Source organism: Artemia sp. Qi Xiang Cuo, chromosome 3 (genome assembly GCF_049724085.1).
Source record: "Artemia sp. Qi Xiang Cuo chromosome 3, ASM4972408v1, whole genome shotgun sequence".
NCBI lineage: Eukaryota > Metazoa > Arthropoda > Branchiopoda > Anostraca > Artemiidae > Artemia > Artemia sp. Qi Xiang Cuo.
In genome coordinates, this window is record NC_142796.1 from 66,702,308 (window position 1) to 66,729,653 (window position 27,346).

The window sequence follows — 27,346 nt, forward strand, 5'->3', positions numbered from 1 at the left end:
AATGATACAATAATTTCAGAAAAGCGTAGTGATAATCTTAATAACCATGATATTCTTGAGGAACAGGATGGCCTGCCAGCGTATGCTCCTTGCTTTCACAATCCATAATCTGAAACTATCGAATATTCTATCCTAATATGACAAATTCAACAACATAGTCAACAGGTTTAGTTATGATTTAACAGGTAGGGTATAGTTACTACCACTATTTTGCCCTTGAGAGTTTTATAGTTGTTTGACTATATATTAATGTTGCTAGTGACGTATGAATAGATTCAAAGTGATTTAAATTGAATGAAAATGGGCTTCTCAACTTAGCTTATGAAACATTAATATCTCTTCTCCGTTTCGGCGATTGCTTTCTCTTTTTTTTATTGTTTTTCATAGACTATGGTGCGTATGAATTTCGAAAATATACACAAGCATATTCAAATAACGCTGCATTGAGATACTCGCTCTGGGGAGGGGAGGAACTTCTTGAATGGAGAGGATGGAAGTCAAAATTTCCTAAGTTATATAACAAGAGACTTTATAAAACCAAAAATTTGTTCTGGTATTCGTGTCTATTAAATATTATTATATTAATTTTGTATAGTGTGTTAGATTGTATATTATATTAGTGTATTATGTTGCATATTCCCTTTCTTTGCAACTGCAAGTGAATATTTGGAGACACAATTTATTTAAACTAGTCCGAACTGTCCAAACCATATTGAAAAATAAATGCAGAATTACTGCCACCAATCAATTATGTGTAGGACTACGAACTCAAATCAGAAACTTCAAACTACAGGTTCGTTCACAAGTCGTTAAGGACACCCTAGACGGTCCATCATTTTGATCAAAAGTTTCCGTCAATCAATTGATTAAAGCATGATTGACCGTCTATGAACCGACTGAGTCATTCAAACTTTCTATCAATCACCGTCAATCCTTGACTCGAGCGTCAAACTGGTTCCTAAATGGTCAATCATGCTTTAATCAATTGATTGACGGAAGCTTTTGATCAAAATGATTGACCGTCTAGGGTGTCCTATAAGGACACCCTAGATTTATACCAGCAAGCATAAATCAAATATTTAAGTTGATTCTTTTTTTTTTATGTTTGACTGACTTTTGAAGTCAATGAAATTTTGTATATACTTGAGTTTCCTCGCCTAGATTTTAGTTTTATTGCTGTTCCTTTTGAGATTGTCCATCTTTTACACTTTTTACTACTTTCATTCAAGTATTTTTTACATTTATTTTTACTTTATTTTATATATAGCCTATGTATATATATATATATATATATATATATATATATATATATATATATATATATATATATATATATATATATATATATATATATATATATATGCAAGCTTGGCAATGTTTAGAGGTTAAAGCCATTTCGAAAGCAAAACTGTACCTTGGTGAAACTTCGAATGAAATTTCACATCTTGTTTGACGTTCCGTTTCTACAGCTCTCAATTTCATTTTTGGCCGCACTGATTACATTTACTATATTAAAATTCACATTACTTTTCGAGCAAAACTAAACGTCAAAAATTCAATTTTTCAAAATCGTATGCTTATGGTTAAGGCTTAAGTACACGAGGCGAGTTTACAAGCTGAATTTTTCACAAGCAGCACGTAAACTAGTCCAGTAAACTCGTAAGCAGCACTCGTAAGCAGTAAGCAGCACGTAAACTCGATGCACTCGCTTAGTTAGCTACTTATAAAACGCTTTAAAATTAATATAAAAACATTTTTTAACTCGTTTTCAAAGGGGCTAAAAAGTGGAAAATAGTTTTTTCGCGAGAATCTATGGATACAGGGGAAAACAAGCGGCCCCAAAACGGATTGGCTTTAGATAACATAGATACCAAATCCATCTAAGTTATAAATGTGTCAATGAAAAAAGTCGCCGACTTGAGTCCAGTTAAAAGGACCAGATAACGTAAGGCTCAATCCGTTTAGCGTCACTCGTTTTCACTTAATTCAAAGACTGTCGGGAGAAAAAAATCCTAATTTTTAGTCTATTTTTAAAACGAGTTAAAAATCTTTTTTATTATTTTCGATTTCGTAGTCATCTCTAAGACTGGTCTTAAGTCTCCTTTAGGAAAATCTTATCTAAGATTCGAACCCATTTACCACGGCCATATGCAAGTATTCTTACCGCTGCGCTATTAAATCTTATATAATAGTGCTTGTTTTATAAATTTTACAGTGCCCTATCACCCGTTTATCTTGTTTTATTTATACGATGGGGAGTTTACAAGAAAGCGGACTTTTGATGGTTTTGCGCTGTCAATTTTGAAGTAACTGGACATTCGGAAGTAGTCGTAAAATGGCTCAAAAGTTTATGTGATAAAGACGTTGGCGAGTTGGGAAAAACGAGTTAATAATAAAAATTAAAAATTGAACTTCCGGCGACTTTAGATACGATTCGCCGGCTTTTGAATGAGTTTGCTTGTAAATTAGCCACGTGAACTGACATTATCTCGTGCATAAGCTGCTATCAGTGTTGGTATTGATGTGAATTTAGGGATATTAGCCTTGACAGCAGACGACAACACGTGGAAGAAGGGAGATATAAAGGACTTCACTCTCATTAAGCGTAATTCTTATACCTTTTTTGGGCTGCCGCTAGTCCCTCTGACTATTCATAAGAAATGCAAGGATACCAAATAGAAAACTTAATTTTTATCTTTTAATTAAAAAACTGCTACTCTTCCCCGCCAAATATATTCTCAATACTTTTTAATAACGAAAAACAGCTTATTGTCGAACCCAAACTCATGACCCTGAGAAAAAAAGTTAGCTGCTCTACCAACTGATATAGCCCGGCTTACTTTACTGGTTTTTACCTATTTTGTACTTATGCATTAAAATAAACAGATTTCCTGCAAACGGGTTTTCTCAGTAAAGTTAATATACGTAGTTAATTATTATATTATTATTATTATTCATTTATTGCCTGTCAAAAAAAGGTACAATAGACGGAGTAATCACTAAAGATAAAAAAAAAAGACACAAATACACATTGAAAATTCAAATACATGACAAAAAAAAACTCTTCATTTCCAAAAAACTCCTTCATATAATATCCAATTATATAGGATAGGATAATACATTAAAATCATTCTGAGGGCTTATGGGCAGTTTCTGTTTCGGCAAAAGGAAACATCTTGTGTAACTTTTGGTCCACAGGCTTACACAGGGAGAGACCATTAAGACAGTGGACCCTACTCCGAATCCACAAATTATAGAATTAGCAGTAAGTTTACCGCAGATGATTTCTGGCTCTTCATTCTCGGTGCGAACAAAAAGCTCCTCCCACTTATTTGTGCAGTTATGGATCAGTGTGTTTGCGTCAATCAATGAGAAATGGTTAGAAAGTGCATTATTCGAAATTCCGAAAGCAGAAAAAAACTTGGTGAGCCGTCCAAGTGGTTTGCAACTGTCCCATCTCGCAGGTATGACTTAATTTATATACAAATTATGGCAATCTATTATTTATATACAGTTGACTCAACTGATTGGCCTATGTATGATTTTATATACAAGGGGGCGGGGGGTTGATGAAATTTGTGAAAATAAGGAATTTTTTTTTCTTCTAGTAACTGGTGGAATAGGTGTGATGGTTTCAGGGGCGGATCCAGGATGTTTTTAGGGGGGAGCAAAATAGGTTGATCCGACAAACTTATGTTAGGAGCAAGTTTAATTAATGCAAATTTGCGTTAATTAGGTAAATTACACTACTTTAGGGGGTAACCCTCACCCCCCCCCTCTTGATCCGCAACTGGATAGTTTATCCTTTTTTTTCACGTCGTGATATTTATTTTCTCAGATTGTATTTCCTGTGATATTTGAATAGTCTAGTTACCTGTTTTGGCGGAGAGCCGAGATAAGACTAGTTTCGCTTTCAATCAATGTTTTTGTATGAAATGGGCAGACCTTTCCTGAACTTTAAACAATAAACACCTCTGTTTGAAAATCTTTGCACTTTGTGAATTTAGATAGCGATAAGGGTTCCTGATTGAGACCAATTTTAGGACTTGGGTTCTAATTATTGGTTGCTGTGGTAAAAGTTGCCACAATAGCCCTATCCAAGAAAATGCCAAACGTCTGTTAAGAAGTGTTATTATATATATATATATATATATATATATATATATATATATATATATATATATATATATATATATATATATATATATATATATATATATATATATATATATATATATATATATTTATTTATATCGGCGCGTACGAACAGCTCCTCTCATTTGATCTGCCCTCAGCGGTCCAATTACCCTGGAACACGTATTTTGGCAGAAACTTTCTCAAAATGCCTTTGAAACCAACTCGAGACTTCGAAACCTACTTGTAATTCCTATAAACATCTGATATATATATATATATATATATATATATATATATATATATATATATATATATATATATATATATATATATATTTATATCGGCGCGTACAAACAGCTCATCTCATTTGATCTGCCATCAGCGGTCCAATTACCCTGGAACACGTATTTTGGCAGAAACTTTCTCAAAATGCCTTTGAAACCAACTTGAGACTTCGAAACCTATTTTTAATTCCTAAAAACATCTAATAATAACATTGCACTACTAATTACCGATTTTCATGTATATATTGGAATAAATTAATTTAAAATTAGTTTCTTCAAAATTAGTGTTCCAACGTTGAAGCCAAGTTTCGCGTTCAAGAGAAATCTGACTTCTCTACCCGTGAAAAGATCTAATGTCGCTTATGTTTATAGGTTCTCTGGAGCACTTGCACCTCGGTCCGGGTTTTTATGATGGGTGAGATAGGGAATGATCATACTGTTAATTCTATAAACTGTGTCCGAATCTCAAGATTTTTGTGAACGTTCCTATAAGTTCTTCGGATATCTTGCAATCAAGAGCGTATCCATGATTCTTGTTCGGGGAAGGGAAGGGAGGGGGTATTTTTGGGGAGGTTCACACAAAAAAAACTTCAAAAAACGCATAAAAAATTATATGCAATTTTGTTGCATTTTTACGAGTCAGGCAATTTTTTTTGTACTTGTTAATTATACGGAAGACACTCAAGAATTTCACTCTCTAAGATCTGACCAAAACCGGTTTGCCTTTCCCAATCGGTTATGATTTGCTTATTTTGAGTGAGAAAAACTGCGATGTAATTATATTTTAGCTAAACATTTAATATATAGAGGTGGTTAGGGGTTATGTTAGGTTTGGTATCTAATATAATGTGTTCTTCTCGGCATGCTTTCCATAATTCTTTATCGTAGTTTCCATAATTTTCTTTCTAAAGTATTAAATTATCATCATACTTGGTATATTTCATTAGGATTAACCTAATTTCACTTCTTGAGCGCGTTCCATATAATTATCAAGTACCTTTTTTTTGGGGGGGGGTCTAACCTGGTATCTCCCCCCTGATACGGTCTTGCCATTTATTCTTTACTATTTTTCGTCATCAGGATTATTTTAAATAGCTCGTGTTTTAAATTGAATAAATTTTTTTTTTCAACAGAAAGCAAGAAACAACATTAAAACTTAAAACTAACAGAAACTACTGCACATATGAAAGGGGTTGTTCCCTCCTCAACACCTCACTTTTACGCTAAAGTTTTTTATTACTTTCAATAAACTTCTCATTGTTCTAATTAAACGATAGTGTGTTTCAGGTGTCTTTCTTAAATAATTAGGACAAAATTCAAGTTTTAGCGTAAAGAGCAAGGTATTGGGTAGGGTTCAACCACCTTCATATACGTAATAATTTCTGTTCATTTTAAGTTATAATTTCTGTTCGTTTTAAGTTGCTCCTTAATTTCAAATGAAAAAACTTGTTTTTTTATTTAGCTTCTGATCGTCTTTTAAATAATGCCAGGAAATCTGGCTGTGCCTCCATAGAGACATACCCCTCCCCATGGAATTATCCTCTAGACCGTTCAATCCCAGTGAAAATTTACCCCGGACAATTATTCTTAACATCTCCGCGCGTAAAATTGAGACGGAAAAGAGAAAGCAAGACAAAACAATTTGTATAGGAATTATGGCAAATTCCCCCACTGTAAAATTTCTTCTGAAAATTTCACCCCCTGGAAACTTCCCTCCCCATGGGAACCCCCCACAAGAAAATTTGTCCCTCCCCCTACCCGAACAATGTATGGTACTTCCTAATGAAAAACACAATACGTAAACAATGGATGAATTTTATAACTTAAGAACCTTTCTCCTCGGGCTTGGGGAGGGGATCATGTTATATCTAAAGGCATAGTTATTGGGTCTTTCAACTATGATGAACAAAAGGGCAATCTCAAAATTTTTATCTGACAATTGTGGGAAAAAGAGGGCGGGGAGGAAGCCTAGTTGCCCTCGAATCTTTTTGGCCCTTTAAAAAACTAATACTTCTAATTATGTTCGAACATAATTAATTATCTCTTATGTTCGAACGAGCCCTCTCCCAATATTCTAGCACCACTGGGTCGACACTATCAGCCCTGAGAAAAACAAACAAAATGCAAAAAAAAAAAAATAATAAAATAAACACACGTCCGTGATCTTTCTTCTGGCAAATAAAAGAAATTTCACATTTTTGCAGATAGGAGGTTGAAACATCTACAATAAGGTTCTCTGATATGCTGAATCTGATGGTTTTCATTAAGATTCTTCGACTTTTAAGGGGTTTTTCCCCATTTTTCAAAAATTTAATGAAACTTACATATTTGGAATCAGCATAATAAGCCAATTACTTATATATATATATATATATATATATATATATATATATATATATATATATATATATGTATGTGTGTGTGTGTGTGTGTGTGTGTGTGTGTGTGTGTGTGTGTGTGTGTATTAAAATTCCGTTTTTAGAGTTTCGATTACTATTGAGCCGCCTCGCTCATTACTTACAGTTCGTTACGGCGAACTGTTTGAAACAGTCCTGTTTACAAAAACCTGTTGCTAATCTGCTAATCTTTGCTAATCTGCCATACTAAACGTAAGAGAGATAGAGAGAGAATTTAATCACCTAAAAACTTAAGCTCCCCTCGTATTTGTCAAATAAACTGTGGATTCCTTAATTTTTCGACAATTATATCTATTTTGAATTAGCAATTACAACGTTCGAAGGGTCGCTAACTTTCAGAAATCAGGTACACCAGTTGGCGCATGCCAAGTGTTAACACAAATGTGCCAAGTGTGGCGGAAATGGTCCAAGTGTCGCAGGACAGTTCCACGCGTGGAAGACCTATGCCAAGCTTGGCAGAACTGTGCAGCACTGGTGGCGCTCCAAGATGTAAAAATGGAGGTGGAAAGTGATTGGCCCCTTCGTAATGCAGTTTGGTCGGTAATCTCTTTTGTCTGAATGATCTATGATTAAATGCATTCATTGTCCACCAATTGCATGGCAAAACATTGGTTAAACAAGTAATTACATGCAACCAGAATAATTCCCCTAGCAACCGGAAACATCTTTTTTTTCCATAGTCAGTCTTACTAGCGCGAGTCCAAAACTGTAATATATTTCCCACGATATGAAATTAGTAAACATACAATAGCAATTGCTGGTGATTTCACAACTGTATTTGAAAACTATGCAACAAACGTCTTAATGCAAGCAGTGACACATGAAAGGAATTAACGAAGAATATCGGACCCCCCCCCCCCCCTATATAACTGGAATATCTCCTAACACCAACGTAAAGACAACACAAAAACGCTGCTGTATACGTGTGTAAATACAACTGTACTTATATGCAACAAAATGTAAATACAACAGGCCAAACTGTCATATATTTCCCCCAAAGTCTAAATACATCAGTAATTGTGGTAGCCTTTAAGTAGCCGCGCAACACGCGAGAAGAACCGCATATAGAATGTCAAAGATCCCCCATTGAAAAGCAGGTTTCCGCTATCTAGTAAGGTATTGCTCACTCTGTGAAAAAGATTTAAACTTTAGTTTTTTGGGGTTAAAAGGGCAAAAAAAGGTACTTAGGTTAGGTTACGTATTTAATCTATGCCATGCTTTACACCGACCCCCATAATGTGCAAATATATAGTCCAAATTTGTTTCTAAATTATTATATTTTTATCATACTTTGTTTTATTTCATTAGCATTAATCAAATTTCACTTCTGGCGTGTTGCCCGGCTACTAAAAGAGTACCGTAATTGCTATTATATAGCAATTTTCACGAATATATGTGCATACTATACAGAAAATGTTTTAACAGGAGCAGTGTCACATCGAAGGAATCGACAAAGGAGATCAGACACCTTCCCCCTTTGTATAACTAGAATATCTCCTAACCCGTAAATACAGCATCAAAACGTTTTTATATCCTTTTATATTATAACAGTATTTATATGCAACAAAACATAAATATAGCAATTCAAAGCTAATACATATTTTCCACTTTAGAAAATATACCTACATCATGCTTTTATACTAGAAATTAAATAAAAAAAAACAGGTTTTTTAACTGAAAGTAAGGAACGACGTTAAAACTTAAAACGAACAGAAATTATTCCGTATATGAATGGGGCTGTCCCCTCCTCAACGCCTCACTCTTTACGCTAAAGTTTGACTTTCTCACAACTCTATTTTTTTTAAACAATAAATTTATTTAGCGTAAAGAGCGAGGCGTTGAGGAGGGGACAGCCCCTTTCAAATGCGGAATAATTTCTGTTCATTTGAAGTTTTAATGTCGCTCCTTACTTTTAGTAAAAAAAAACCTGTTTTTTTTTATTTAATTTTTGTACGTTTTTGAATTAATACAGGTTTTGATTTTGGCTCACCGTACATGAATAATTAAAACAAAATTTGGATATTAATTTTACTTTTATTTGGTTAAATGGCTTTCTCGAAACTTGTTTAATTTTATTTACGAACGTTTTTATTAGTAATAAATATACGTAACTTACGAATTAACTAGCGTAACGAACTTCTATATTCATAGATTTTTAATACGTATATTAGGGGGTTCGCCCCCTAGTCAATACCTTGCTCTTTAAGCTAAAGTTCGAATTTTGTTCCAATTCTTTAAAAATGACCCTTAATCACAGAGGCCGTTAATTAGAATAAATAGCTCTTATGAAAGTACTAAAAAATCTTTGGCTTAAAGAGCGAGGTATTGACTAGGGGGTGACCCCAATCATATAAGTAATATTTTCTGTTTGTTTTAATTTTTGATGCTGCTCCTTATTTTTATTTTAAAAAATTGTTTTTTTTTTATTTAATTTCTGATTTTTTTTTTCTTCTTTAATATTGCTGGGATATCCGGTGCACCCGTCATAGCAATGTCCCTTCCCCCATGAAAACTTCCTTCGTGGAAAGATTCTCCCATATAACCCCCGACCCCCCCCCCCCACCAACCAGAAAAAATCCCCCCTGAAAACGTATGTATACTTCCCAATAACCAATACTATATGTTAACATTGGGTAAAGTTCATAACTTTCAGCCCTCCCCCCGGGGACTTCGGGGATTAAGTTATCCTAAAAGACATAGTTATCATATTTTCGACCATGCTGAACAAAATGGCTATCTCAAAATTTTGATCGGATGACTTTGGGGAAAAATGAGCGTGGGAGGGGGCCTAGTTGCCCTCCATTTTTTGGTCACTTAAAAAGAGCACTAGAACTTTTAATTTCCGTTCCAATGAGCCCTCCCACGATATTCTAGGACCGCTGGGTCGATACGATCACCCCTGGGAAAAAACAAAAAAAAATAAATAAACACGCATCTATGATCTTTCTTCTGGCAAAAAATGCAAAATTCCACATTTTTGTAGATAGGTGCTTGAGACATCTACAGTAGGGTTCTCTGAAACGCTGACTATGATGAAGGTTCTATAACTTTTAGGGGGTCTTTCCCCCTTTTTTCTAAAATCAGCCAAATTTTCTCAGGCACGTAACTTATGTTGGGCAAGACTAAACTTGATGAAACTTATATATTTGAAATCAGCATTAAAATTTGATTCTTTCGATGCATCAATTGGTATCAAAATTCAGTTTTTTAGAGTTTTGGTTACCATTGAGCCGGATCGCTCCTTACTTACAGTTCGTTACCACGAACTGTTTGAAAACAATAAGGAAACATAATAGCAATCACTGTTCATTTCAGGACTTTATTTGAAAACTATGCAGCAAATGTTTCAACTTATGCAGCGACACATCGAAGGAATCGACGAAGGATATCTAACACCCTCCCCATCTATATAACTAGAACTGCCCCTAATACTCACGTAAATACAACTTCAAATACTACTGAAACGACTAAGTGCGTATTGCCACCGTAAGTTGAAGATTACATAGGAGTTTCACATTGGCTAAGTAGGTCTGTCATACTAGTATACTTAAGGTCCATGAGAATATAAATTTGACTCCGATCGGAGTACTATCCTTAGCTGACCGATCACAGATAATTCTATGTTCTTACGTTAGCAACTAGATTTTCAAGCACTATGGAAGAGACAGCATACGCGTCTTTGCTACCCCAATGAGCCAAGAGCCCGAATCCTGCTTGGAACAGTTTATGCGATGCTAGGCGCACTTACACCAGGTTTGGCACACTTCCGCCACGCTTGGTATGTGCCACCTGGTGTACGTGATTACTGAGAATAGGATCCCCCCCTCTCTCTCTCTCTCTGAACATTCACCTTTGAATCATCGGTTTTACGATCGTTTAACAAAACCAGCCTCTTAAAGCGTTATATTCAACGCAAAAAAATTCACGATGAATCAAATTACGAATTCATTTTGTGACAAAATTAACCTACAACTTAACACAAAACTGATGAATATATGGCCTAAAACACACTCATCATTGACTAGCATAAATTATTAATCAAAATTGGGTCCGGTGATTCGGTCAGATCTCTGATCCGTGGAGGAGGACAGTGCGCAGCTGTGTTGAGCGCATATGGCTTAGTGATGTAATGAATTGTTTGCAGTAGCATTAATAGTAGAAGTCTACACCAGTTTTTGCGATAAAACTTACTGATAACAAAATCTTTTCAAAAATTAATACTTTAAAACGAACAGAAATTATTACTTCCCAGCTTATCTAACATATATCAATAAAACTAGTGCAAATAAATCAACTGGTGGTATTTCCCTATGTTTGTAGGATTACAGAAAACTAGCGCTTTACTGAAAACACAAAAGCCAAGTCTGAAAAACAAGAATACTGGTTCATGAGCCAAAAGTTAGCACGTAGCCTCACAACAACAAACTAATCTATAACGCTTTTCATAGTCTTACAGGAGCAGTGATATCAGTAACTTTCAGTATACAATTAAAATTATCTTTAAAATTTAGGCATAAAAATAATATGTTTAGTCATTAAAGAGCATACGAAATAATGGATTGATTTATCAGATAACATCTTGGTTTCACCTAGTATTACTCGAAATGAAGAACATATCAACAGTAATTCGAACTCTGGATATCCAGTTATCTATCTAAAAACGAAGAATTTAAAGTTGTGAAACAAATTCTAAAGTTAATCTGTAGTCTTAATACTAATAACATTCCATCACTTCCAACTTGTCAAAAAAAAAAAAAAATCATGAAATGTCCTTTTCAGATCCAAAACGATAGTCAATCATTAAACTAGGCTCATTGTGCAGAAGTGATGCCACATTAAACGAAAAAAATAATAATAAAGCAACAATCTAAAAATGCTTTACTTTTATACTGTTAAAAGTGTCCTTAAATTGTTTACATTTACCGTACCAAACTCCTATATTGTTTTGTGTTTTCAGTAAAGCGCTAGTTTTCTTTAATCCTACAAACATAGGGAAATATCACCAGTTGATTTATTTGCGCTAGTTTTATTGATGTATGTTAGATAATCTGGGAAGTAATAATTTTTTTTTCGTTTTAAGTTTCAACTTCGTTCTTTACTTCCCTCAGAAAAAAAATATTTTTTAAAATTAATCTTTGCTCGTTTTTGATTAAAATTTAATTTAGAACACTGCCGTGATCTTTTTTTATTTATAAGGAATAATTTCTGTTCACTTCAAGTTTTAATGTTGCTCCTTAGTTTCAGTTAAAAACTTATTCTTTTATATAATTTCTAATCACCTCCAATCTAGGGGAGATAAGACACCTCAACCCTTATTAAGGAGCTGAAGGAAGAAGCCGTGTGACAAGAATTGAAGGAAAAAAATTTGTTTAGAGTGGAAAGAAAAATCAAAACATATTGCCGTTTCTTTTTGTAAATAAAAAAAAAAAGAGAAATCGATCTTTAATTCTTTGCTTTAAAAAATTTAATTTAGTAGCACTTAAGAAAGTGGCTCTAGGCGACTGGCATCGACAAAAATGGTTAACTAAGCGGACAGGTTTCAATGTCGAGATGTTTGTGTAAAATTTTGATAGCTCAACAGAAATGTGCCTTTAGGCTTTGGGAGGGATTTTACCTGTCCTAGATAGAAAAGCCACTTATTACTTAGAAATGAACCGAAATTTCAAAAAAAAAGATGATTTCTTGTGTAGGTACGATAAATGGTATTATAAACTAAGTTTTTTTTTTATTTTAAAAAAATTTGGGAAGAATTAGCTGAATTCTCCTAGAAAACTGTTTTCATTTGTCTTTCTTCCTCTTTGGATGCACAATCTTACGTATGAAGAGAATATTACGGTGGAATTGTCAAGTAAGTAATTTGGATAAGTATCATAGGCAGCGCAATAGCGCTGCCTAAGTAAAGAACGATGTTGGCACAATGTATTATTTTTTTCTCCATACCCGGGCACTTTGTATCGAGAGAGTTGTCGTGGAAACTTCAAAAAGGGCCCATTAGACTAGAAATTGGAGTGGCTAGTGCCCTTTTTAATAGTCGAAAGTGATTGGTGTGCAACTAGCCCCCCCCCCCCCCACGGCCATCATTCCCCCCAACACATCGAATCAAAATTTTGAGATAGCATTTCTGTTCAGCGTAGTTGATTTTCAGATAGAAAATATGGTGTTGGGGAGGACATTCCCCCACAGCCCTCGGGGCAAGAGTTTTAAGTTATACCCTAAGGGCATATAAGAACGACGTTGGCACACTGTACTATTTATTTTCCTTTAAACAAGGGAATTTCGTATCGAGGGAGTTGTCGTTGAAATTTCAAAAAGGGCTCATTCAATTGGAAATTGAAAGGGATAGTGCCCTTTTTAATAGTCGAAAGTGATTGGAGGGCAACTAACCCCCCTCTCACGCCCATCTTTTCCCAAAACACATCTCAAAATGTTTAGATAGCCACTTTGTTCAGCGTTGTTGATTTCCAAATAGAAATTATGTTTTTGAGGAGGACACTCCCCCACAGTCCTCAGGGCAAGGGTTGTAAGTTATGCCCTGGGGGCATATAAGATTTTTATTGAAAGTTTTGTCGTAGAAACTTCAAAAAGGCTCATTTGATTGGAAATTGAAAGGGCTAGTGCCATTTTAAATAGTTGAAAGTGATGGAAGAGTGACTAACGCCCCTTTCACGCCCACCATTTCCCCAAGCACATGCAATCAAAATTTTGAGATAGCCATTTTGTTTAATGTGGTTGAAAGTTCCGGAAATTAGGTCTTAGAAGATGACAACCACCCTAACAGCCCTAAGGGTAAGGGTTGTAATTTATGCCCTGGGGGCATATAAGGTGTTTATGGAAAGCGTTGTCGTAGAAACTCAAAAGGGTTCGATTGAAAATAGAAAGGCCTAGTGCCCTTTTTAATAGTTGAAAGTGATTGGAAGGCTTGACATTTTTATAGTAAAGATCGATGTGGGTATAATGTATTATTTTTTGTTGTTGTTGTTGTTTAGACCAAGGCACTTCGTATCCAAGGAGTTGTCGTGGGAAATTCGAAAAGAGCTCATTTGATTGAAAATAGAAAGGGCTGATGCCCTTTTTAATAGTCGAAAGTGATTGGAGGGCAACTAATCCCCCTCCCACGCCCACCCTCCCACTTGCCCATTAATTTTAAAAAAAAAATGTTGCCTTAATATTAAATCAAAATGCACTGTGTTAATGCTAATTCCCAATAATGAATCTCGGCAGTATCCCAGGAACGACTGAGGGTATTATGTTCAAACTTTCGGGGCTACTTCTGCTCTTAAAATTTAACCAAGTCAATATAGCGTAAATTTATCCAAGCTATCAAAGAAAGTAAACAGATTTTTTTGCGAATGGTATCAATTTTTACATTTCAGGTCAACTAGAGAAGGTATGAAACTAAATTAAACACTACTATTTGTGTCCAGATTTTTAAAAGGGTTTATGTTGTTAAAAATTGCTGAAAATTTTCCTCCGGCACAAAAATAGTGTGCCAAATTATAAAGTCTTAAAAAAACGAAAAGATTTAAAGTATTATTTTCTTTTTCCCTGAAAAGACTATGTCAATATAAAACGAACAGAAATTAATTAAAAAACTTTTTCCACAAAATAAGTTTTTCAAAGAAAAGTAAAGAACTCCATTAAACAAAAAATGAGCAAAAATAAAATCGAATAATCTACCAAGCGTGAAACTACCACAAATCAGCATTGATAAATAGATGAAACCCAAAACAAACAGAAATTACAATAAATAACCGAGTCAAACTCAAAACGACCAGAAATTACATAAGTTGGGCTCAAAACCCCTATACCTTCCCAAGGCCAGAACATAATTTGCACTTTACTGAAAAAAAATACAAATGAATGTGCATTGTCAGTTTAGTATAGATATAGGCCTACTGATATTTAGCAATCAAAATGATAATATCATTTGATTTATTAAAGTTATAAAAGTAAAAACATTTATATTTTTCAGTAAAGTGCAAATTATGTTCTGGCCTTGGGAAGGCATAGGAGTTTCGAGACTAACTCATGTTAATTTATTCTGGTTTTGAGTACGACTCGGTTATTTTTTGTGATTTCTCCTTTTTTTGGGTTTCATTTATTTATTAATTCTGATTTGTGGTAGTTTAACGCTTGGTGGAGTATTGGATTTTGCTCATTTTTTGTTTAATGGAGTTCTTTACTTCTCTTTTAAAAACTTATTTTGTGGAAAAAGTTTTTTTTATTTAATGTATAATAATAAGTAATCCTTCTTTTAATATTCAATTTTCAGTAGTTCCAGAACCACATGCCTACACTTCGTCGACCACTAAGTGGCAACGGACTTGGGTCAGGGGTATAACTTACTATGGAACAGAGTGGGCAACTTCCCCTCCCAGACCTCAATTTTCCTCCACACCCCAGTCCCCCCCCCTACTGAAATTCAGTTTCTCAAAAAATGTTGCCAAAACTAAGACAAGTCTGCATAATTCAAGCATCCACTGAAACAGGCCAGTTTTCTGTAGTACACCTTTTTTACCTTTTTAATTACTATGAGATTCGTTTTTCAGTTTTTTCTGTCTTTTTCACTTGATTTGAGAAAATTGCTTCCAACTTTACCCCCCCCCCCCCGGGATTTTGCCAAAATTGCAGCATTCGTTTTTGGTGTGGATTTAGTCAATCGTGGTAACGAACTGTAAGTAAGGAGTGACTTACTTTCAAACTTGATTTCAAATATATAAATTTCATTAAGTTTAGTCTTACTCACCAAAGGTTACGGACCTGAAAAAATTTTCCTTATTTTTGAAAAAGGGGGAAACAGCCCCTAAAAGTCAAGTGATCTCAATGAAAATCACACCGTCAGATTCAGCCTATCAGGGAACCCTACTGTGTAGGTTTCAAGCTCCTATCTGCAAAAATGTGGAATTTTGTATTTTCCGCCAGAAGAAAGATCACGGATGCGTGTTAAGAGGGCTCATTCTAACAGGAATTAAAAGTTATAGTGCCCTTTTGAGTGACCGAAAAAATTGGAGGACGACTAGGCCCCCTTCCCTGCCTCTTTATTCCAAAATCGTCAGATCAAAATTTTGAGATAGCCATTTTGTTCATCATAGTTGAAAGGTCCAATAACTAGGCCTTTGAGTATAGCATGAACCCCCACATCGCCAGAGGAAAGTTATAAAATAACGCCTTAAGTTATAAAATTTGCCCAATGTCTTGCTTTCTCTTTTCCGTCTCAATTTTACGCGCAGAGTGGTTAAGAGTAATTATCCGGGGTAAATTTTCACCAGGATTGAAGTGTATAGAGGCTATTTCCGTGGGGAGGGGGTTTCTCCGAGGAGGTGGGGCCAGATTTCCTGGCATAATTTAAAAAACGATAAGGAATTAAATAAAAAAACAAGTTTTTCAACTGAAAGTAAGGAGCAACATTAAAACTTAAAACGAACAGAAATTATTACGTATATAAAGGCGGTTGTCCCCTCCTCAATACCAGACTCTTTACGCCAAAGTTGAATTTTATCCCAATTCTTTAATAAAGAATCCTGAAACACAAGGGTCGTTTAATTAGAACAATAAGACGCTTTTTGAAAGTAAAAAAAAAAAACTTTAGCGTAAAAAGCGAGGTGTTGAGGAGAAGGCAACCCCCTTTATATGCGTAATAGTTTCTGTTCGATTTAAGTTTTAATGTTGCTCCTTACTTTCAGTTGAAAAAACTTTTTCACGTTTTTTTTATTTAATAATCTACTAAGAATGTTGTTGCAAACCATGAACTGGATGACCTCTATTCCCTTTTGAATCAAAATGCTTGACAAAATGTCGTCCCAGGATATGCTTTAAAAAATGAGTGCATCACATTTACAAAAACAGTGAAATTATCTGAAAATGATCATATAAAGGGACAAAACCGCGATTGAAAAAAAGCAAGCAGGAATCAAACTCAGGATACTCTAGTTTGAAGTCCAACGCTGTACTAACATAATCATGCCTCTAATAATCTAATTTGATATATTGATGTTTCTACCTTAATTGCGTAGCTTATTAAGGGGCTTGGAGGAAGAACATACAGGAAATGTTCTTGCAAACTTCCAGTTAAGAGTTTTGGACCATAATTATTACAATGATGATATTGCTTTATACTTCCAAGCTTTTCTACTTAAGAAGTGACACCAAAAGTGTGGCATCACACTTACGGATGGTAAAATTGATAAAAAAAAAAACACGTAGATATGAGCAATAGCTTTTAAATAGCCATTAAACGTCACTCTAAAAGGTTCTGGTAGGCCACTAGCCCCAGCTTTTCCACTTGAGACATGACACCAAAAATGTCGCTTTTAGGGCCATTTGGAACTTGCTGATGGTGGAATTTATAGGAAGAACGTAGATATGAGCAATATCTTTTATATGAGCTATAAAAAATCTGTCTAAGATACCTGCGATACAAATACACCCAATAACAATACGCTCATACCGATACGCGTGATATCGATACGCCTAATACCAACACAGCGTATAACCCTTTCCCCGGGGACTATGGAGGGTCATATCATCCCCAAAAACATAGATAGTGGACCTCTGAACTATGTTGAACAAAATGGCTATCTCACAATTTTGATCAGATAACTTTGGAGGGAGGGGGCCTTTAGGGGGGGGGTAGTTGCCCTCCAATCTTTTCGGTCACTTAAACAAGGCACTAGTAAATTTGATTTCCGTTCAAATGAGCCATTAAACATCTCTCTATGATTTTCTGGTCATTCGCTAGCCCTGGTAGGGAAAAATAAAGATAAAAAGGAGACACGTCAGTGCTACCCATGAAAAAGAGATTTTGCTTGGTGTTCAAGGTGGAGGACCGTAATTGTCTACTGAAATTTTCGACAATGCTGATTCTGATGGTGCACTTTTTATTTCGATCTGACGGGATTTTCGAGGGGTTTCAGGTTCTTTTTCGAAATCCCCATAAATTTGTTTACGCAATAAGCTTTTACTTTTAAGATTAATCGAAACAATAGTTACCATTCTTGAATCAGTGTCAGATGGCGATTTTTTTCACTAGGCAGCTTCTTTTATTTTGTTTTTTAAACGCGTTTTTCAACTTTTGGTTACTATGGGCCGTGGTTCGTTCTTTACTAGTTTGCAGCTACCGCTGCAACCATAATTACGTAAAGTCAAGGCTTAAAACAGTGCAAACCGAATCCACTTTGAATGATTGATAAGGCTCACTCTGAAGATAAGCGTACGCCCGACGAAAAGCCCAATAGTCTGAACACACCCTCATAACCATAAAAATTGCCTTGGATCATTTGTCAAATCAATTTTTATGACTATCTTGAAATTATCAAGTGTCACTGATCCCAATAACTCATGAACAGGAAAACTTGACAACAATATTGCTTAGAGCTGAAATTATCTGAAAAAACAGACCAGAGCGAGATGCAGCCATCCATTCGTAAAATATAATTAAGGAATTATTCGCAAAATAAGGAAATAGGAAACAAATTCAATTCTACAAGAAAGACTGGTTAAACTTTAAGTTTTGAAATGTTACAAACGCCCTCAATACTAGGCACAAATTTTTATTTTCCGGGCAGTTCAATGAAGCAGTACTTTGATTTTCACGAGAAATACTGTATTAATATTGGAGTATCAATTAATAAAGTATTACATATCAAAACATTATTAATAATTTTGTTTGAGGACCGTATTTCGAACAATAAGCTGTACGAAAAAATATAGTTCTATCCCACTTTATGGGGCAATAATGAGAGAAAGGTTGAGATGGCTAAGGCACGTTTAGCTGATGAGGGATGACAGATTGACAAAGAACGTTCTTTTTGGCCATCCACCTAGGGCCAAACAAAAAAAAACAACAAAAAAACAGGTCGTCCCCGAGTGGGATGTTAAGAGGTCGTAAGAGAGGATTTAAAGGAAAATGCACCTCCATTGCAATGGAATAGATTGGGGTAAAGGGGGAGCGTGCGAAGCTGTGTTGGCTTCAGGTGGATCAATACAGCAGTGAGAAATTAGTAGCAGTGGTAGTCAGGGCCGTATCCAAGATTTTTTTTTTCGGGGGTGTTTTGCAAAAGGAATTTTTTCGGGGGGTGGGGGGTTACAAAAAAATTAAAACCCCATGAAAAATTTGTTTATAATCATTTTTGTGACGATTTTACGAGTCGGATTACCATTTCGAGGGGAAGGTTAAAGACCCCTAATCCCCCTGGACACGGCATTGGTAGTAGTGCTAGTAGTAAAATAATGCTATTTATGTTCTTAGTACGGTTGAAGCTTGATACAGACTATTGCGCAAAAAGATCCTAGCTTTGATTTTAATTAAGACAAAATCCAGGGCAAAAAAGGAGGCGGAGCTAGAAGCAGACGCGTATCCAGGGTTGCACCTTTAAGCCTATGGTACGCTCCTCAAATCTTGAGGTTTTTGTTATTATACCTATAACCGCTTACGTTTTCCATACAATTTTCCTCAAAGAAATCCCTGTATATGGGCGTGGCTAGAGGCAGTATATATATGATATATATATATATATATATTTTTTTTTTTTATATATATATATATGTGTATATAGATGCATATATATATATATATCAACGGTTAAAATTTTTTCAGTCTTTTCCTTGGAAAAACTCATATTGCTTCCATCGATATAAATTTAGATTTAAATTTTGTAAACAGAATATTTTTACCGGCAGTTTCACGTTTTTGAAAAGTTGAAATGAAAGAAAACATTCAATTCCATGTAAACCCCAACTTCCGACTTTACTTCCGACTCCCAACTTCCGACTTTACCTCCGGACAGATGTTGACAAACTTTCAGGAAATAATTCCTAACGAATATAATTTATTAGAGATCATGTCACCTGGCCAATTCACAAAACAAAAAATCACAAACATCAAACAAATTCAGCAGCTTCACGACAGCTAGCAACAAAAACAATATATATTATTAATATTTTATAATGTAAAACTATATTAAAAGATAATATTATATAATTATAGAATCATACTCAAAACCCCTATGCCTTCCCAAGACCAGAACAAAATTCGCACTTTACTGAAAAAAATATAAATGAGGCACTAAAATAAAAAAGGGCACTAGCCCTTTCAATTTCCATTTGAATGAGCCCTTTTTGTTCTACAACATCGCTTTCTATAAAGTTTCTACAACATCGCTTTCTATAAAAACCTTATATACCCCAAACCTTATATAACTTACAACCCTTGCATTGAGGGCTGTGGAGGGCAGGGGTTGTCATCCTTAAAGACCTAATTTCCGAAACTTTCAACTACGTTGAATAAAATGGCTATATAAAATTTTTGATTTTTAGTGAGAGGGTGGGCATGAGACGGGGGTTAGTTGCCCTCAAATCACTTTCGACTATTAAAAATGGCACTAGCCCTTTGAATTTCCAATCGAATGAGCCCCTTTTCAAGTTTCTACGACAAAGATTTCAATAAAAGCCTTATAAGCCCCCAGGGCATAACTTATAATCGTTGCCCCGTAAACTGTGGGGGAGTCTCCAGCTCAAAGATATGATTTCTAGAGCTTTCAACTACGTGAAACAAAATGGCTGCCTCAACATCTGGAGCGTGTGTGTTTGGGAAGACGATCCGCATGGTAGGGGTGCTAGCGGCCCTTTAATTACTTTCGACAATTAAAAAGGTCACTGTCCCTTTCAATTTCCAATCAAATCAGCCCTTTTTCAAGTTTCTACGAAAACACTTTCTATAAAAACCTTATATGCCCCAAGGGCATAACTTACAAGCCTTGCCCTGAGGCCTGTGGGGGGGGTTGTTATCCTCAAAGAGCTAATTTCCAGAACTTAAAACTACGTTGAACAAAATGGCTATCTCAAAATTTTGATTGGATGTGTTTAGGGAAAAGGTGGGCGTGAGAGGGGGTTAGTTGCCCTCTAATCACTTTTGACTGTTAAAAAGGGCATTATCCCTTTGAATTTCCTATCAAATGAGCCTTTTTTAAGTTTCTACGACAAAATTTTCTATAAAAACCTTATATGACCCCATGTCATAATTTAAAATTCTTGCCCTGAGGGCTGTTGGGCAGTGTCCTCCTCAAAAACATAATTTCTATCTTAAAATCAACTACCCTGAACAAAATGGCTATCTCAAAATTTTGATTGGATGTGTTTCGGAAAGTGGTGGGCGTGGAAGAGGTGTTAGTTGCTTTACAATCATTTTCTAATATTAAAAGGGCACAAGCCACTTCAATTTACAATTGAATGAACCCTTTTCGGAGTTTTTACGACAGCTTTTTCGATACGAAGTGCCCTAGTCTTAAGGAAAAAAATAATAAATAATACATTATGCCAACATCGTTCTTATATGGCCCCTGGACATAAAATAAAGCCCTTGCCCCGAGGGTTGTGGGGGACTGTGCTCCTCAAATATATATTTTCTATTTGGAAATCAACTACGCTGAACAAAATGGATATCTCAAAATTTTGATTGGATGTGTTTGGGGAAATGGTGGGCAAGGAAGGGGTGTTAGTTGCCTTCCAATTACTTTCGACTATTAAAAAGGGCATAAGCCACTCCAATTTCCAATCGAATGAGCCCTTTCCGAAGTTTTTATGACAACTCCTTCGATACGAAGTGTCATGGTCTAAAACCAAGAAAAAAACATTGTGCCAACATCGTTCTTTACTTAGGCAGCGCTATTGCGCTGCCTATGATAAGGGGTTTTAAAATTATTTCTAGTAATATAATAAACTTGACCACTATCATCACTATAGCTTCCAATATTCTAATCTTAGTTTAGACTTATCATCCCATTCTTCCAAAATTTTTCAGCTGTGAAAAAAAACCCTGAGCCTTGGCTATTCTACTTTTAACATCTTAACTGCTCCCACCGTCTTTACTAATAATTAAATATAAAAAAACAAGTTTTTTTTAACGGAAAGTAAGGAGCGACATTAAAACTACATTTAAAACATTAAAATACATTATTATACATACACGAATATGAAGGGAGGAGTTAAATTTTTATTAGTACACATATATTTTTCTTTTTAAATCGAAATAAAGATCTTGCTTTATTTTATAGTTTTATCTTATAATAGTCTGTAATAGTTTCATCACAGCCTTTCCAATGCTCGGGTGTTCATCAAATATAACAGGGCAAAATGTTTACAAGGTCTAGAGCAAAATGTATATAATCAGCTGAAACGCAGAACAAAACACAGGAACTTTGACCGGAAGTTGGTGCACCTCGCCTACAATAGATTAAAAAAGATTCTTTTGACAAAAAGCTTTGATCCTCAAAAACACAAGGCTATTGAATGATAAAGTTTAATCTTCTCAAGCCGGTAAACTTGAAACAGGCAAGTCCGCTACCCGGATAGCTGCAGAGCAATATCCCAAATCAAACGTCCAAAACCAAAACGCATTCCTCAAAAAAGAATAGTTTCTTTAACTTCATCACCAACACTCATTCAAACCGCTGTATCGATTGGTGACTTCTGAAAAATCACTATATGTCCTGTTTTTTAAGTATTTTTGTTTGAATCACAATAGTAAGTTCAAAGTCTAATGACTGAAAACTTCTTTATATCCAAGCTTAGATGGCTGAAATATACATCTAAGGTTCCAGGGTGTATTGTTGGTTCCATTTGTGTATGTGTGTGTAGGGTTTTGTAAAGGGCGATGACAACCCACACAAGTTTATAAGCTTCGGGTTTATAGTTAATGTGTTTATTTCTTCTAATAAAACCCTCCTTCTTTTTCATTAAATATTGAAATAAAAAAAAAACTAGAAACTATGTATAGAGTAACTATTGCAACATTTCTATAATTTTAGGCTAAAACTTAGGAAATATGGAATCTTAAGTACATTAGAAAATCCTCTATTTTTTAACTCGCTTTCCTCAACTCAACTTTTTTTGCTTGTCCCAATTCCAAGAGCTGGTAGCGAAGCAGTAAGAACACAACATCTGTTTTACCCCTCAGGTTTTCACTTATATTCAGAGAGACACAGAAATTATTACTTGTTAGTCCATTTTGAAAATAAGTTTTTCCTAAAAGAATTGTTTCATATATAATTATTTTGAGGCACGTTACAGATACGTAGGAAAATCTTCAAAAATCTTACATTTCCCCCCGAAAACATGATAGAACTGAGCCAAATATGTAGACACAGACAGTCTGTCTGGAACTGGGTATCTAACCATGTCTTCAGGGTCTAGAAGGGCCGGAATTCCGAGTTCCTGTTCAGCCACTTGGAAAGCTAGTGCATTGTTTTTGTACACATTGTCCTTGGAAAGACTATCAAAATCACTAAAAAGAAATTGTAATCAATAAATGTAGGTTATCAAAGCGGTCAATAGAGGGTAAGTAAAAAGTGGGGTTACACCCAGGTCTAAAATAAAATCACTAAAATCTTGAAACAAAAGGCACTAAATGAGCTGAAAATTACTGAACCCTCAATTTGATTGCTTTCTCCTTGAAAGCGGCAGAGAAGGTGTAGTTTTAAATATCTTTCTTAATGAAAATTCCAAGGCCCTTTTCTTAGGAAATACGAGGAATTCTTAATGGAGACCAAGAGGGGCGGTCAATTCATAAAAGTTAGGGTACGGGGCAAAATTTTCTTTTTGAAAATCCAAGGGGGGGGGGAGTATTTTTTTTAATTTTCAATGAGAATATTAAAAAAGCAGAATTAATTACAAATACCGAAAAAACGGTATTCTTCAAAATGCAGATGGGGCAAAAAATTTAGGGGGTACAAGCCCCCCCCCCAATTTAGTGATTCTTGAAAATCTTTTTCTATGTAGCATAAAAGATTACATTTTCATCCCTGCCGGCAATACGGTGCGCACGGGGGGGCGGGAGATCATTAGCATTGCCAGCAAGAATCCCTTGGGAGGGCGGGGGGTTGGTAAGTCCTGCTAGAAGCTTTGTTTTCAGTCAGTTGACATGGTTATATTTCTCATTTTCCATTTATATACAATGTTTAATGTATTCTTGTTTATCAGGGGGGGGCATCCCCCCATTGGCGTCCATGGGGAACATCCCTATAAAACAGTTTGTGTTCGAGGAATTCGTCTTTAAAACTGTGGAAATGATGACAATATAAAGAATTTTTGTGTTCAAACCCACATGCTCATAATATATATTCAATGGGTACACTTATTTTTCAGGGATAAATACCATTCTTGATCCACTGTTTTACGAATATTATACCTGAATGTAGAAAAATGGGAGGTGATGGAGGGAGCATTATCCAGGTTATCACAATGGTGTACCTAAAATACCACAGGAATGGTTAAGGTTTTAAGTTGAAACTTTCAGGGAATGTTTAGGAGGTTGTTAATCAAACAGTTCGTGGTAACGAACTGTAAGTAAGGAGCGACCCGGCTCAATGGTAACCGAAACTCTAAAAAACGGAATTTTGGTACCAATAGATACGTCAAAAGAATCAGATTTTAATTCTGATTTCAAATATATAAGTTTCATCAAGTTTAATCTTACCCATCAAAAGTTACGCGCCTGAAAAAATTTGGCTGATTTTCATAAAGAGGGGGAAAGACACACTAAAGTTATAGAACCTTTATGAAAATCACATCATCATATTCAGCGTATCAGAGAACCCTATTGTAGAGGTTTCAAGCTCCTATCTACAAAAATGTGGAATTTTGCATTTTTTGCCAGAAGAAAGATCACGGGTGCGTGTTTATTTGTTTGTTTGTTTGTTTTTTTTTTTTCCAGGGGTAATCGTATTGACCCAGTGCTCCTAGAATATCGTAGGAGGGCTAATTGGAACGGAAATTAAAAGTTCTAGTGCCCTTTTTAAGTGACCAAAAAATATGGAGGGCAACTAGGCCCCCTCCCACGCTCATTTTTTTCTCAAAGTCACCCAATTAAAATTTTGAGATAGCCATTTTGTTCAGCATAGTCGAAAATCTAATAAATATGTCTTTTACGATGACTTAATCCCCCAAAGTTCCCAAGAGAAGGGCTGCAAGTTATGAACTTTGCCCATTGCTTGTATTTTGTTTTGTTGAATGGGAAGTATCTCGAAATTTTAAGGCCTAATTTTTGTCTGGTGGGGGGGGGATGGCAGTGGGGGTTAATCTGGATAATCTTTCTAGGGAAATTGTTTGTTTGGTGTAAGGGACAGTTCGCTGGTGGGGGCGCCGTATTTCCAAGCATTATTTAAAAAATGATCAGAAATTAAATTTAAAAAAACAAGTTTTTTCAACTGAAAGTAAGAAGCAACATTAGAACTCAAAATGAACAGAAATTATTACGTATATGAGGGGGTTCTCCCCCAAGTCAATACCTCGCTCTTTGCGCTACAGTTTTTTTTTTAGTGCTTTCAAAAGAGCTATCTATTCTAATTAAACAGCCTTTGTGATTCAGGGTTTTGTTAATTAATTTTTTTTTAACTTTTAACACAAAGAGCATGGTATTGACTTAGGGGAGAACCCCCTCATATACGTAATAACACATACTTAGTAAAAAAAAAACAATAAAAAAAAACAAGCGATACGGCTCAATAGTAATCGAAACTTTTAAAAACGGAACTATGATGTCAATAAATGTATCAAAAGAATGGGCTTATAATGCTGATTCTAAATATATGAATTTTATTAAGTTTAATATTACTCATCAAAGGCTACGAGCTTGAGAAAATTTACCTGATTTTTTAAAGAGGGGGGAAACATCCCCTAAAAGTGAAAGAATTTTAATGAAAATCAACCGTCAGATTCAGCGTATCAGAAAACCTTATAACATAGGCTTCAAGCTCACATCTGCAAAAATCTGCAACTTTGTATTTTTGCCAGAAGAAAAATATACGAATATAGAAGTTCGTTACGTAAGTTAATTTGTAAATTACATTATAACCAAATTTAGAGGCATCCATTTAGCATAAGAAAAGTAAAATATTTATGCAAATTTTGTTTACTTATTCAATGACGGTGAGCCAAAATAAAAGCTGCATTAACTAAAAAACGATCAGAAATTAAATAAAAAACAAGTTTTTTAAACTGAAAGTAAGGAGCGACATTAAAACTTAAAACGAACAGAAATTATTCTGTATATGAACGCCTCGCTCTCCTCAACGCCTCGCTCTTTACGCTAAAGTTTGACTCTGTCTCACAACTCTTTTTTGTAAAACAATAAAAAAATTTAGCATAAAGAGCGAGGTGTTTAGGATGAGACATGCCCGTTCATATACGAAATAATTTCTGTTCGTTTTAAGTTTTAATGTCGCTCCTTACTTTCAGTTTGAAAAACTTGTTTTTTTTATTTAATCAAGGGTCAGAGATGAAGTGTAAACTTTCAGGGGCTCACAGGTTGGCTGATATCAAGTAGATATCAAGTTTCGACTTAGAGGGGAAAGAGGTAAATGAAAAGACATGCGTGTTTCTAAATAATTGAAATTACATATATGCAATATCTTGAGAACGGTTTGGGATTTGAAGTTAACACTTAAAGTTAATGTCGGAGGAAGGAAGGAAAAGACGGATCATAGAATTTTCAAATTTCTACGCTGGGAGGAGAGGGCAATTAATTTATTTCTCTAATTCATCAAAACATTGTTGCACTATAAGCTCTCATGGGGCTTCCAATCTCTGCACAGTTAAATAGGAAGGTATATCAAAAGACAACACACCCTTCCAGGTTGTCAAAATTGTGTATTTGCAACATTTTGAGAAAGGTTTTTGGCAGATATTTAAATGAAAAGTATTGCTGCAATACTAATATTGCCGATGTCCGAATTCATCACCGATAAGCAGCTTGTTCCAGTTAGCAGATACAGGGCGAGGGGGGGTTTTGGCTCCCAGATCTGGTCTTCCCTCCCAAAAGAATTAAATTGTACAAATAGTGCAATTTTTTAAGGCTTTCCTTAAAACCGTAGCACATATGTGACAATGATTTTGTACCTTCCCTCACTCTTCTATTAGAAATATTATTGCAGCCTCCTCCCTCGTATTAAGAAAATTATTTGGGGAGTAATCTTTTTTGGGTGTTGTTATTGGTAATTTGGTTGTTATGTTTGTTTGTAATGAATTGTCCTTGAACTTGTGTTTGTCTAGGCTTTCTGTAATGATGTGCTGGATTCTAATTATATTGATTACAATAATTTTATTGATGATGTTTGCAATCTGAAACAACTCCGTACTCTAGCTCTGTGCATTTATGATTCTGAGTTGTAGATGTCACCGTGGGTTGTTTCCAGTGACAATATACTGATTACATTATGATTTTCGTGTGATTTTCTCCAAATCACCGACTTTTTGGTTTGTACATTTGTTGCATAGATGTGTTGAGTTTATGGGCCATTTTAACTCTTAGGGAGGGTCTAGAGGGGGAACTTGGCAAGTGGAAACTTTTTGCTCCAAGTTATCAGAATACCTTACCTGCCAAGTCCAGGGTATGGACTTAAAGCACTCCAGGGTATGGACTTAAACTGTTTAGGTCATCAAAAAAGTATATCTGCACAAACCGCCTGAGGAATGAATTTGAAACTTTTAGGTATTGTTGGGGAAAGAAAGGAGGAG

The 27,346-nt window shown here is 35.2% G+C and overlaps 1 protein-coding gene across 2 annotated transcripts in view; it reads right to left on the reverse strand.

Moving 5' to 3' along the window:
* Nucleotides 1-27,346, reverse strand: part of LOC148954433 (uncharacterized) — a 252,464-nt gene that overhangs the window by 188,918 nt on the left and 36,200 nt on the right. For both annotated transcript variants that reach the window (XM_089086509.1, XM_089086510.1), the window contains exon 3: nucleotides 22,933-23,117. In XM_089086509.1, coding sequence (XP_088942635.1) covers nucleotides 22,933-23,117 — 185 coding nt within the window. The remainder of the gene's footprint in view (nucleotides 1-22,932; nucleotides 23,118-27,346) is intronic.